The following is a 14,744-nucleotide window of genomic DNA, read 5'->3' as shown; positions in this document are numbered from 1 at the left end:
TTTCTCCTCCATTCTCCTCTTGGGATCTTGGGCACATATGTACATGTGCCCCACGTGAGTTTTAAGCCACTGGGTCTGGGACTTGAACCATGGTCAGCCATGTGAAGTCCAGTGACATAACCACTATGCCATCTGCTGGCCCCTGGCATGATTTTCAAGCTGCTAGGTCTGGAGCTAGAACTGCAGTTGGCCATGTGGAATTCCAGTGCCTTAGCCACCATGCCACCTGCTGGTCCCAATGCTTTTTAACCATATAATTCCACTGCTAGTTTTATACAAGAAATGATTAGAAATACGGATAGAGAGTAGATAAAAGTTTACCGAATGTATGTTTTTCCTTTTAGTTGAGATCTTCTTGCATCTAGCCATCCATATTGGAGTTCCTTACTTCCCTCATTCTCTACTATTTTCCAAGGCCCTTCATCTTTCCCATAACTTCAGTTACTTTCTCTCTGTAGAGACTTGCAAATTTCTTTCCTCACAGCGTAGCCAACTGACTAACATTTCTATTTGGATGTCTCAAAGACATTTCCAGTTCAGTATCCCAAAACTGAACTTGCATTTTTCTATATCATCTGTTTCTAGGTTTCCTATGAGGAAACATTGTTGTTCTTCTACTATAGAGATAATTTCCCATGGCACTTAAAATAAGGATCCACCATGGTAATTATAAGGATGAATATCAAACTCTAAAAATTAACAGAACTGGGGACCAGCAGTTAGCGTAATGGCTATGTTGCTGGACTCCCGTATAGTCGACCTTGGTTTGAGTCCTAGACCCAGTGGCTTAAACTCATGCTGGGCGCATGTGCGTGCATGCTCAAGATCCTGAGAGGAGAATGGAGGAGAAGGGATTGTGGCATGACCATCCCCTTTGGTGGGGGGGTGATTTCTCACTTTCTGTCTGTCTCTCTGTCTTTCTGGCAAGTGCACGCGCCCTATAGCGAAAACCTCTCAAAAAATAAAAAATTAACAGGACTGAACTAGGTAATTTATTAAACTTCTTTCTTTTTTTTTTTTTATCTAATTTTAGGTTGTTGAATATTACACTGAACTACTGGACATTCTAAACCAAGTGGAAGTATATCAGATATCTGACCCTGATGTTTCTTTAGCCCAATTGGTAAATTTTAACTTTTTTTGCCAAAGAAATATATTATGGATAGTAATGAGATAATCTTTGAAAAATAACAAGTGCAACAAGTACACTTTGAATAACAAGTGCAACATGTATATCATGATTTTTATTACTGAGCTTTGCTGATGTTTATTATCCTAAGAAGTTTATTATCCTAAGAAGTTTACTGTGGTGGATACAAAGTAGGCCTCTTTTGTTTGTAACTCAGGTAAACCAGTGGGGCAGAATCAGAAATAGATGGGTTATTAAACTCTCTTTGAAGGATTTGTGCAGCATCATTCTGCTGTATTCACCTTTGTAGAGAACAGGACAGACTAGACATCAAGGTAGTAGATAGAAAAACTGAATTAATACACTTTGCTCAAGGAATGTACAGTCTAAGAAGGATGAAAAACGTCAGATCAACTTTGAAGTACTGGGAGCACTGGTGATCCAGAGCAGCGCTTCTCAGCAGATGTTGCCCATTAGACACGTGGGAACTTCCACAAGTTTTGATGCCCAGGCTTGTACCTCATGATCTTTGAGGTTGTAATTTGGGAGTGGGAATTTTAAAAGCTCTTCAGATGATTTTAGTAGCAATAAAGTTGGAGAATATGGATGAACCACTTTGTGAATATTTCATTCTTTTAGAATTAGAGAAATGCCTTTTAGATATGAGCCTAAGTTTAAAACCAGGGCAAATTTTGACGCGTGAAACATAGGAGCAACTTTAGAATTTTTAAAATATTGAAAAAGTCTTGAAAAAGTTCATGGGAGATTGATATTATTTAAAAACCATGCATAGATTAAAAAATTTTTTTTACATCACAATAAACTCACACTTTAGTTTCATTTTTCCATGAACTTTTTGTAGTCTCCTTGTACTATTTTTACTGATTAAAAAGGGGAAGAATTAGAAACAGTGTGACTTTCAGGCATAAAAACAATGTGTAAAAATATTCTTAGTTGATTTGTGATACTTCAAAACCCAATTTCTTAGACTGGGGGAAGAAACATCTGAGAAAACAAACTTCTCAGTCTCTGCAAACACCCTGTTTTCCAAGATTCTTTCCTCCTCTGAAGGGCGGATAGAACAGAGACATAGGGAGTTGGAAAAAGACGTGGGGCATTGATGTCATGTTGTTTATTACTGAGTTCACAGGAGCTTACAGAGCTTATAGAAATGCTCTCAGACACTTCCTCCCTCTTGGAGCTCACAGTACAAGGAACTGAACTAAACTGAGCTGAGCCAAAGCTGAGCCAAGGCCAAGCTAAGCCGAGGCCATCTTGACTGAACTAGTGGAATCAAGGCCAAGTTGAGCAGGGCTAGCTGGCCAAGCAGTGCTAGCTGACCAGGTGGTCCTTTCTTAAAAGAGGTGCAGAAAATAATGGCTCATTGCCAAAATCAATCTGTTGCCTAAGTACATGCACATTAAATTCAATGACATAAAACAGCAAAGTCCTAATTACATAAGAAGCATACAAGTGCAGTACAGCTAATAACGTAAGTTGTTTACCTGTGATCTTCAAACACGGTAAAGATAGAAGGTGAGGGAGCCAGACCAAACCATCTTGACATGATTTGCAATATACACACTCATCAGCATTCCTTAAATCTGAGTTTGAAAAGAGCTCTCATCAGATCCTGTTTTTCCTGTGAAGGCACAGAAATTGTACAGATGCTCAGGTTTTCTTTTCTTTTCTTTCTCTTTTTTTTTCTCCAATTGATTTTCATACATTCACATATTCAGGTTGGAATAACTTTTCTGATTACCTTAATTTTTTCTGTTGAAAATACTCAAGAGGTAGAATATAAACTATATTAAGTACTTAAATGCGCATATTGAGAGCTGATTCTGCAGATCTTCTGGGATGATACCCTTCATTTTTCCAACCAGCACTTCCCTTAATGTCTTGGTGTGGTACTCATCCTCCTGAGAAACTGCCCTTACTTTTTGTTGGGAATAGGGGAAACCCTCATTTTCAGGTACCCTGAGATACACAGTAAATTGTTGTTAATTATGGTTATACTACTGTATTTTATAACAGTAAACATTGTTCCTCTTATCCGTGATTTTGTTTCATTAATCAATATTCCTGCAACTCCTCTTTCTTCCTGTCCTCCCTAGCCTGTGGCTGTCATTCTTTTTTTTTTTTTTTTTTTCCTCTCTTTTTTTCTTTTTCCGCTACAGGGCATGTGCGCTTGCCAGACAGACAGAGAGAGACATAGAGACAGAAAGTGAGAGATCACCCCCCAGGGGGGATGGTCACGCTGCAATCCCTTCTCCTCCATTTTCCTCTCGGGATCTTGGGCACGCACGCACACGTGCCCGGCGTGAGTTTTACGCCACCGGGTCCAGGACGTGAACCGCGGTCGACTACGTGGGAGTCCAGCGACATAGCCATTACGCTAACTGCTGGTTCCCGTGGCTGTCATTCTTCAGCTCTCTACTTTTATGTATGAATAAGGAATTTTAAATTTCTATGTATGAATGAAAACATGTAGTATTTCTTTTTTTTTTTTTCTGTGTCTGGCTTATTTCACTTAACATAATGTCTTCCAGGCACACTCATTTTACCTCAAGTGGCAAAAGTTTATTCCTTTTTTTTTTTTCTTTTTCAAACTTGCTTGTTGTAAATTTTCTGGCTGTAAATTAATAAACAGAAGTTTAAGCAAGACATATGTAACAATTTAACAAAACCTGATCATCTAATTTTTTTCCATTTTTTTAAGTTCCCCTTTAAGTTTTTCTATCACGGGGGCCAGAAGGAAGTTAGCCAACATATGGGTACTACATGTTCATATCAGATCTTTAAGGAAAACACTTATTATCGACTTAGCCCTCCTTCTCCCCAGATCTAGCCAGGTAGAGCACCCTCTTTAGTCTGTCTCTCTCCATCACTCTCTCAACTTTTTTTTTTTTAATTTCTAAAACTTCTTAGGTCTCTGACACTCTTTTATCTTGCTAATTCTTATCTCTCCCACTTCCACGAAGGACAAACCAATCACCAGCCATCTACATTTGAGTTCTGACTGGCCCCTTCCAGGGATTAGGACAACCAAAGATTTTCTGCCCAGACTTCACCCTCCTGCCCCAGATCTAGGCAGGTAGAGCATCCTCTTTAGTCTCTCTGTCTCTCTCCATCTCTTTCTCTCTCTCCAACTTTTTTTTTCATTTTTAAACTTCTTAGCTCTCTGATACTCTTTTATCTTGCTAATTCTTATCTCTCCCCTCCTCTCACATAGGACAAGCCAATCACCAACCATCTGCATTAAAAATTATTTTTTCTCCCCTTAATGGTTTTTGTCTTGTTTTTCTTTTTCTTTGTTTCTTTTCCCTTTTTCTTTGACCTTTCTCACTTTTCTGCTCAGCCTCCACACATTAAGTTTCTAGAGAGGTCTAGATGCACAGTAGCCAAATATCTGGATACTTTTAGGGTCAGAGTAATCATCAATTTCCCCGGAATCTGCTGCACAAAAGGAAAAATTATTACTGCTTAGAGGTTGCAGATAGCCTCCTCCTGCACGCCTCTGAATGTTCAGATTAAACTCTAAAAATTAGAAAAGAAAATGTATAATCCATCAGATGACCAGAAACCACCACCGAGGCACAAGAAATACGAGAAGCCAAGAAAATATCTCTCCCCGGGACCAGCAATTAGCATAATGGCTATGTCACTGGACTCCCATGTAGTCGACTGCAGTTTGAGTCCTGGACCTGGTGGCTTAAAACTCACGCTGGGTGTGTGTGCGTGTGTGCCCAAGATCCCAAGAGGAGAATGGAGGATAAGGGATTGTGGCATGGCCACGCCCCCGGGGGGTGATTTCTCGCTTTCTGTCGCTCTGTCTCTCTCTGTCTGTCTGGCACAGATGTTATGTGCGCATTGAGAAAAAAAACGCCCAAAAAAAAAAAAAAAAAAAGAGAGAGAGAGAGAAAAAGAAAATATCTCTTCCCTAAGGGAAAAGAAGAACTCCTCCTTCACTCCTTCACAGACAATACAAGGAAACTCATGGAAATGTTAGATAAAGAAGTTAGAATATCCATAATGACAAAGCTAATGGAGATGCAAGAGAAGAGAGACAATGAACTCCAGAAGATGCAAGAGAAAAGGGACAATGAGTTCCAGGAGCTGAAGAAGTTCTTGTACAATTTGAAAAAGGAAATACATGCCATAACAAAGAACCAAACAAAATTGTTAGAGACAAAGGCTATAATACAGGAAATCAAAATCTCCCTTGAAAGTATTAAAAACAGATTAGATCATGCAGAAGGTCAAATCTCAGATGTAGAAGACAGAACCTCTGACCTAGAAAAATTCACCAAAAACACTGAGAAAATAACCCCCAAAATAAGAATAATATACAGATATTACTATATACCATTAAATTCCCAAATACCTGGACAATCAGTATCCCAGAAGGGGAAGAAACTAATAAGGGCCTTTATAATCTATTCCATGAAATCCTGGAAGAAAACTTTCCAAACCTAGAGAGGCATTCAAATATCCAGACCCAGGAATTACAAAGGACCCTTAATAGAATCAACCCAAGAAGGTCTCCAAGGCACATTATAGCCAGATTGGCCAAAACCACAGAGAAAAGATACTAAAATTGGCAAGAGAGAAACCTCAAGTTACTTTCAAAGTATATCCCATCAGGCTAACAGTGGACCTCTTATCAGAAACAATGTGAGCAAGGAAAGAATGGGAAAATGTATTTAAAGTGTTAAGTGAAAAATAATTTGAACTAAGAATACTATACTGGGCAAAATTATCCTTCATATGGGGAGAAAAGACAACATTCTCAGATAAACAAAACCAGAAATAATTTACCAACAGCAGACTAGCTCTCCAAGAAGTTCTAAAGGGAGTGCTATTCCAGGAAAACTAAGTCAGACACACAGAAATAAGAGTACGAAAAAGCAACCCAGGAGAATGGCCAACTTAATGGTAGGGACGAGTTTGGAAAGATCTATAATAACATTGAATGTTAACTTCCAGAATTTAAATGGAAAGATCAGACCACAGTAATATTGCATATTCAATAGAAGAGAGATTAAGTACATGAGACTGAACTGGTGAAATAGAATTTTATGACTTTTGACTAAAACATTACTGATTTTCTTTTATTCTTTGTTTTCCAGATTTAAGGATTTTTGTCTTCTTTTTGAACTATTGATAGGTACATCTACCTACTGTTGAACTGAAATCTAACCTTTTTCTTGACTTTAAGTCTTAAACAAATTTCCCTTAACATTATTTGATTGTGATCTATTAAAACTAAAATTGTTTTTCTTGAGATTAAAAAAAATGCATAAAAGATACCTATTTAAGTACTGCAGTAAGCTGTATAGCCCCAGATAGGTGCTACTTTTCCACTCACTGAGGTTTATGCCTAAAGTCAGACATGTGTTCATAAATATGTATATATCAGCTGCGCTTGCTATTGAAAGTATTCAGATTAATGAAGATCTTTGGTGAATCAATAAACTGAAAAATAAAAAAGGCATGAATGCAACTGAACCTGAGACAGTGTGGGTGGAAGGTGGGAAATGGCAGAAGGTAAGAGATAGGGAATCAAAGGGAGAAAGAAGAAGCAATATAAGAAACAAGAAATGGAAAATTACTTGTTGATGGTAACGCGTAGAGTAATATCCCTAACTGAGTCCATATACAGTGTATTCTGGATAGAAAAACTCACATTGTATACTGTAATGATGTACAGTGCAAAAAAGAAAAAAATATTTATGTACTGTTGATAAATTTCACTGTGAGACTGATATATGAAAAATCTTCAAGATATTTGTGTTTTGTGTGTAGAAAAGTGCTAGGGTCAAAACATTCAATATAAAATAAATAATGAGAAATAATTTTAGTTTCTTTGTTAGGTTGAGACTGTCTCCTTTTGCTAACGTATGATTCTAGTTCTAACATCAACTGAGTTGAACAGAGAAATACATAAGTAAAATAAATAATACTAAATGAATAAAATATTACTGCTACATATTTGCGAGACAGTCTCCTGACACTTCAGCAGCTTAAAGAGTAAGATTATTCTTATGTGTTCATTCTTTTAAATGGCTGAATAGTATTTGATTGCGTGTGTGTGTGTACATCCGTTGATGGATGCTTAGGTTGATTCCATGTCTTGGCTATTGTAGATAGTGCTAGAATAAATATTGGGGTACATATATCTTTATAATGTACTGATTTCCTTTCCTTTGGACATATGCTTAGTTGTGGAAGTGCTGGATCATAGGGCAGTTCTCTTCTTAGTTTTTTGAGGAAGCTCTCTACTATTGGGTTGTCAGAAAAGACTAATTTTTTTCATAGAAAAAAATAAAGAATACATCATGACTTTTCCAACAACCCAGTTTCTCATAATGGCCTATATTCCCACCAATAGTGTAAAAAGAGTTCCCCTGTCTCCACATCCTCACCAGTATTTGTTATATTTTGTCTTTTTGATAATAACCACTCTAATTGGGGTGAGATGATATTTTATTAAGCCATACTACCCATGCTGAGCGCTGTAGAATAGAATGGGACTTTCACGTTTATGAGATAATGATTGATATTGAAAAGCTCACTGGAACGAATCATTACTTGAAGCAGAAATTATCCCCAAGACATTCTAAAGATAATGCTCTTTTGGGTTCCTGAGTCCATCAAATTGAGTTTAGACAATTTGCACAAGTCATCTTCTAAACCATTAATTACTAGTAAGTGTTAACAGGAAGTTTTGAATTCCTCTACCTTTATTAAATACCATAAATTTTGTTTGTTTTATATTTTTAGGGAAGAATAACAAGCCCACCTAAACTTATTAGGCAGCACATATTTGGGAGATTTAAAAAACTGTGCTGGAGCTATTGTTTTAATTAGCGAAATTCAGTATACTTTGGAAATAATTTGTTTTCATAAATACTGTTCCAAATATGTTGGCAGCATGATACCTAATAAAGATATAAAGCAATAAAAATTGTGTCATGCTTAAATAGAAGCGATGACTAACCTAAATTATTTCAATTAATTAGTTAATTAATTTTTTGCTACCGGGCATGTGCACTTGCTGGAGAGAGAGAAAGAGAGAGAGAGGGAAAGTGAGAAATCACCCCTTGGGGGTTGGCTATACTGCAATCCCTTCTCCATTCTCCTCCTGAGATTTTGGGGTAAACACATGCACCCAGCATGATTTTCAAGCTAGAACTGTTTAGTTGATCTTATGGGACCCAAGCAAGTGCTCATTTGTTTACCAGATAGAGACAAGAGAAAGCACGCCTCAAAGGAATAGTCATGCTGTGATCTTGTTTGTTTTTCCTTCTTGTCAAGATGGTGCATTTTTCAAGGTACTGGGTCTGGGATTCATACCTCAGTTGTCCTCATGGAATCTGGTTTTTTTTAGTGCTGGGCTATGAGGCTGGCCCAAGGAAATATTTTTCAAGCTTCTATTTTTATCAGAGAAATGCTTGGAAGTAATGTTTTAAGTGAAATAATACTGTAAGGTGTTCTTATTTTTACTTTTTAAGAAACAAAGAGGACGTCCCTAAGATCTACCCCACCCTAACCTTGATTTTTACTTCGAATATATATATATATTCCTGAAATATATATATATATATTTTTTTTTTGAGAGGTTTTTGCTATAGGGCGCGTGCACTCACCAGAAAGACAGAGAGAGACAGAGAGACAGAAAGCGAGAAATCACCCCCCAGGGAGGTTGGCCATGCCTTTCCCTGGCAATCCCTTCTCCTCCATTCTCCTCTCGGGATCTTGGGCATGCACACACACGTGCCTGGCATGAGTTTAAGCCACCAGGTCCAGGACTCGAACCATGGTTGACTACATGGGAGTCCAGCGACATAGCCATTACGCTAACTGCTGGTCCCACTTCTAGTATTTTAATTCATTTTTTTCCCCCTAGTACTTACCCCTATATATTACAATGACATGCTTATATTGTTATTTCTTGGTCTTATAGACATTACATACTGAGTTTCTTCTCTGGAAGATAATTTAGCTCTTACATCTTCTCTCTCAGGCACAGAATATCACACATGCACATAAGCAAACACACAAATATGTACATACTCCCCCAGCTACATATATAAACACTCTTCTCCATCCTCCCAATTATTTCACAATCTTTGGTTAAATCCATATGGTATTTACATCATTACGATGCAATGATTATTCACAGGTGAACCGCACATAAGGTATGATTTTTTCATTTCCTTTCTTGGGCAATTTATTGCTTTTCCTGGAGTTAATCATACCTTGCTTTATTTGCTTACTTGGTTAACTATAATTTACTAAACATATCATACAAGATAGGCACTGTGCTAAACACTTTGTAATGTATTGAAATTTACTTCTTACACTTCTTCTGTGAGGAAGGTGTTATTTCATTTCATTTGACAAATGACATAATTGAGAGACAGAGAGGCTGAATAACTTTCCGGGGTCATAAAGTCAGTAAGTGGCTGACTTAAGATTTGAACCCAGGTAGTCTGAATCTCCCTTAACCACAGGAGAATATGGCTGAATTTTGGGAGCTGGTGGTTTGAGAGGTGAGCATGATTATTAATAAAAGGAGAGAACTGGAGAGATGATCTGGTCTGCATTTTTCTTGGCAAGTGAAGAAGGAAAAGAGATGATAAGCTTTATTTTGGACAGGTTAGACTGATGTGATGTCAGGGTGTATAGATATCTGTCCTACAGATAATGAGACTTATGTGATCAAGGAAAAACTTTGAACTGTGAATGTGGCATGGTAAATCTCTGACATCAAAAAGATAGGTTAATAGATGAGTAAGTATGATTTCCGCAGGCAGGTGAGTGGACATGAAAAAGAAGAGACCGGAACGAACTTTCTGATAAGTACACAGTTAGGATGGGGAAAAAGGAAGTGATGCTAACGTCAGAAAGAGGCAGTCACGGAGGAGGAAGAGAATGGAAGGAGAGCTAAGATCCCACCCAGGAGAAACATTCCCGAAAGATGAGCACGCAATAAACAGGTCCTGCAGAGAAGAGTAGAGGGTGGTAGAACAATTAGATTTGTGGAAAAGGTGGTTATTGAAATTATAAGGAGTATTAAGTATATATGGCAGTAGATAGTACTAGATTTTCTTTTGTCTTATTTTTAAAATTTTATTTAGTTTCATTTCTGTGTCCTATTGTCTGTAGATAGTACTAGATTTTCTTTTGTCTTATTTAAAAAATTTTATTTAGTTTCATTTCTGGTTTCCTTTTGTCTATTTGTAAGTAGAAAGAGTATATTATTATTGTATCTCCAAGTGTTTCTTGGCCAAACCCCAGAAACCTTGCAGGATTTATTCACTAGCCAAGGAAGAGAACCACAGAACATTAGAAATGAGAAACTGGTGAGTTCCCCCTGGTTCATTTTATTTTATTTGTGGGGAAACTAGAGCTCAGAGTAGTCGATCAACTCCCACTGTAGAAACATTCTGAGATGAGCCTGGAGTCCGACTTGAAGCCAGGCCCTTGCTCACTGGGATGTATCTTACGCTCTCTTCTGACTTCCATGTTTCTGGAGTAGCGGATCCAGAACCACGTCATGGAGGAGATGCTAGATCCATAGGATGTGAGGACTAGTCTGAGGGAGACAGAGACAGCAAAAGGGGCAATCAGAAATCATCCTACATAAGGAGATTACTCCCCGGGATGGATTGGATGGCCACACTGCAATCCCTTCTTTGTCATTCTCCTGTTGGGATTCTGGGAAGGCACACACACATGCCCAGCATGTATGGGTGAGTGTGTGTGTGTGTGTGTTCAAGCCACCAGGTCTGGGGTTTGAACCAACGTCTACCATGTGGGAGTCCAGCACCTTAACCACCACATCTCCTGCTGGTCCTGGTTCAAGCCACCAGGTCTGGGGCTTGAACCAACGTCTGCCATGTGGGAGTCCAGCACCTTAACCACCACATCTCCTGCTGGTCCTGAGTGAAGAGATTTTTAGAATTGCTTTGCTGACTCTGAACATTGAGCTGTGTCTGATTTCTTTAGTTTAGTGCTTCCAGTGCTTGAATGCTTCTTTGAGATGAAATAAGAGGCATATTTGGAATTAGCAGTATCAGATTGAAATATATGTCTTTCCTGAAAATGCATTATTCTTTAAAGACTTTAAAATTGTGCTGCATAACTTGTAACATTGGAAAATAACAGGAATGATAATGGTTGGGATTTTAAGAACAGACTTCTCTATAATTTTGTGGAGTTTAGCCTATCACTAAAAGACAAGTTGTTGGAGTTAAATCTGGATTTTTCTACCTATGCTGCTTGCCCTTTTGACTGTTAATGTGTCTTTTTATTCAGGAGCCAGGAAATGTACTCTACATGGTTAAGAAGGTAAACTGACTGATGAAAAATTTTATAGTATCCAGGAACCTGTAGAAGTATGCGTCATTGTTTCTAGAGGGAACTGTGAGCTAGCTTGCAACATAAAATAACTGTGCCTGCTATTTCAAACTACTGAACTCTCAGACTAGAGAGCGTTTCAGGCTATCTCATATTTAGGCCTTTATGGGACATAACCATAGAATCATATCTTCCCAGACCAGAGCCTGTGTCTTGGTCTGTTCTCAATGGCTCTGGGGAGACCACAACAACTTACTCGACTCCATCAGTGGTATTATTAAAGTGGTCAGAAAACACTTGTTTTATAGTTTAAACCTAGCCAAAAGCTTACTACTGAGAAACAAAAAAACCCACAATGCAAAACCCTATGTATGCTGACACCATTTTTATCTTTCAGCTTTATGAGAGTCATTTTCACTTAGCAGTAGCTCTCCAAAACCTGAATCTCCACAGGAAAGCCATACAGCAATTAGAAAACGCTGCGGCGATTGCCTCCATACCAAAGGTAAAACTAGGACGCTGTTGCTCAGGATATTCGATAATGTTCAAGTTGTCAGTTGGTTCCAGTGACTATACGGGATATACATACGTCATTGTAAAATACAAAAAACAGCCCAGCCCAGAAAAATTAACATTGCTTGCTTCATACCAGACAGAACTGTAAACCATTTTTCTGAATATTTTGTGCTGTCTTATGTTTCATGTTTCAAATGAACATTTTTTTAAGAGGTTTTTGCTATAGAGCATATGTTCACTGAAGAGACAGAGAGAGAGAAAGTGAGAGATCACCCTCCAGGAAAATGGTCATGCCACATTCTCTTCTCCCCCATTCTCCTCTTGAAATTTTGGGCATGAATACACACACGCCTGGTGTGAGTTTAAAGCCACCAGGACGGGGATTTGAACCATGGTTGGCCACATGGAAGTCCAGCACCTTAACCACTATGCCACCTGCTGGCCCCAGATCATCAGTTTTTCTGATTGTAAGGGTCATATGTACTCATTGTTGGAAGTTTGGAAGAAAGGACAAAGACTACCATTCATAATGCCTTCTGCAACTCCTAAAGCTATATCACTCTCAAATATGTAAATGAAAGACTGACTAAGAACAGAATTTTTCTCTCTTTTCTTTCTTTTCCATTAAATTGTGTCTAACAGAGCAAGCTTAGGAGACATTAGCCCTTCAATGTAATTTTATTTACATCAATGTTATTATTAGTGCCACTAATAAACTTTCCTTCTGAGCACTTAGCATGTGTCAGGAAGAATGCTAAGCACTGCACATGAATTGTCTTAGTCCTTACAAAGACGACAATATGACAAGAGAAGACTGGCATTGTACTCAGTAACTTATTTCAGGTTGGCTAGTGGAAGTATAGAGCACTCATATAACAAACCCAAGGTCATGCAGCTGGTGAAACAGGACTAGGAGTCTCCCTCAGCTCTCAAAGTCATTGTGACAGGAATGGAGGGAGCTACTGTATTCACTTCTCACTGTGTAAGTTTTTGTGCTGGGTATATCACATGCCGATCTCATTCAATGCGCACAGCCTCACAAGGCAAATATTATTAGCACATATGAAGATGGAAACTGAAGCTTACAGAGATGAAATGTTTTATTAAAAGTCACACAGGTGGGCCAACAGGTAGCATGGTGGTTAAAGTGCTGGTCTTACATGGGGGACCACAGTTTGAATCCTAGACCTGGTGACTTGCTTTCTCACTTTCTCTCTCTCTCTCTCTGAGTGCACATACCATTTAGTGAATTAAAAAACAGTAATAATAAATAAAATTAAATAAATAATTCTTAAAGAAAAAAAAAGTCACATAGCTGGTAAATGGTAGAGCCAGAAAAAGACAGCTTTCTCTCTTTCCACAGCTGTCTTTTTTACTTGACTACATAAGAAGATAATTTATATTTTAAAAAAATAATTATTTAATTTTATTTATCATTACTTAAAACATTTCTTATAGGGCACATAGTGCTCACCTGAGAGAGAAAGAGAAAGAAAGGGGGAAAGCAAGAGCTGGGTCTGGGACTTGAACCATGGTCAGCCATGTGGGATTCCAGTGCCTTAACCACTGCGCCACCTGCTGGCCCCAAGAAGATAACTTTTACATTTCTTTTTCCTCACATGGATTTGTACGATCAAACTTTGCTGCCCATTTTTGTGAATTTAGGCAGGATAATGTACAAACTGGACTTGAAGCCTTTTTAGTTCCATAGATTAATGCTCACCAGGGTTTTAATGTCCACCTTGGAGAATTCTACCAGAGATTCAGCACCATGCCCAAAGTTTATATTGAATGCATAACCTAATGTCTTGATATGTTACCATTTACTCTCAATTTAAAATAAATGGGAAAGAACAGAGTTGACACTAGCTTAGAAGAGAGACCGTTTCAAAAATGCATAGGAAGAATTCAAGCATATTGCTAAAGTTTTCCAAGTCAGAAATGTTCCCTCATGGCCCAATTAAACAACAAATGAAAAAACAAAGAGATTTTTTCCATGTCACTTCAAATACATTTTGCCCATAAGAGAAGCTTTAAAATAAAAGGTACAAATATGCGAGACCTAGGTAGGCTAAGAGTAGTATCATAGTTTATTTATTCACTCAATAGCTATTAGGTCTACTAGGTGTTGTAGACACAGCAGGGGAAAAAGGAAAACTCCTGCCCGCGACAAGCTTACTTTCTAGTAGGAGGGTATAGACAGTAAGCACATACATTAGCTGGTAAATAGTACAACAGAAGGCGGTATGTGCTGTCTAGGACAGTGAAGGAGGGTGAGAGGAAAACGAAGTGTGCACTGTGAGAGGTGATTGTTTAGAAAGGTCAGAGGCGTCCTCCCTGTAAAATTCTTACAGAAATGATATAAGGACATGGGATAAAATATGCACAGCTCCTAGGCTGACCGTGGCTGAAACGATTGCATTTTATAGATAGAAAACAGATGTGACTTAACCAGGTTACGTTTCACACAGTTACTGCTAATTGGCAAAGCCAGGATTTGAACTCGGGTCTTTTGACTCTATCGTTTGTGATCTCTCCATTTCGTTTTGCTGTTGTGCTGTTTCCCATGGGTGTTCACCACATTTACACAAATGGACAGACATTAATATCACTAGTCAGTTGGTAGTGAACCTAAGTGCTTGTTTTCCATTTCTACAGTATAAATTTTTTTGTGTGATGCACTTGTGTTTTGGAAGTAAAGGCACTTTTATTTGTAATTTTGTATCTATTG

The 14,744-nt window shown here is 38.2% G+C and overlaps 1 protein-coding gene across 5 annotated transcripts in view; it reads left to right on the top strand.

Annotated features, from left to right (window-relative positions):
* LOC102481111 (uncharacterized) overlaps positions 1-14,744 on the top strand; it is an 86,837-nt gene that overhangs the window by 3,850 nt on the left and 68,243 nt on the right. For all 5 annotated transcript variants that reach the window (XM_006149484.2, XM_006149487.2, XM_006149491.2 and 2 more), the window contains exons 2-3: positions 1,034-1,123; positions 11,895-12,002. In XM_006149484.2, coding sequence (XP_006149546.1) covers positions 1,034-1,123; positions 11,895-12,002 — 198 coding nt within the window. The remainder of the gene's footprint in view (positions 1-1,033; positions 1,124-11,894; positions 12,003-14,744) is intronic.

The sequence above is a fragment of the Tupaia chinensis genome, unplaced genomic scaffold (genome assembly GCF_000334495.1).
Source record: "Tupaia chinensis unplaced genomic scaffold, TupChi_1.0 Scaffold000264_1, whole genome shotgun sequence".
NCBI lineage: Eukaryota > Metazoa > Chordata > Mammalia > Scandentia > Tupaiidae > Tupaia > Tupaia belangeri.
The sequence above is the reverse complement of the archived record's forward strand: the minus strand, read 5'-3'. Positions and strand labels throughout refer to the sequence as shown.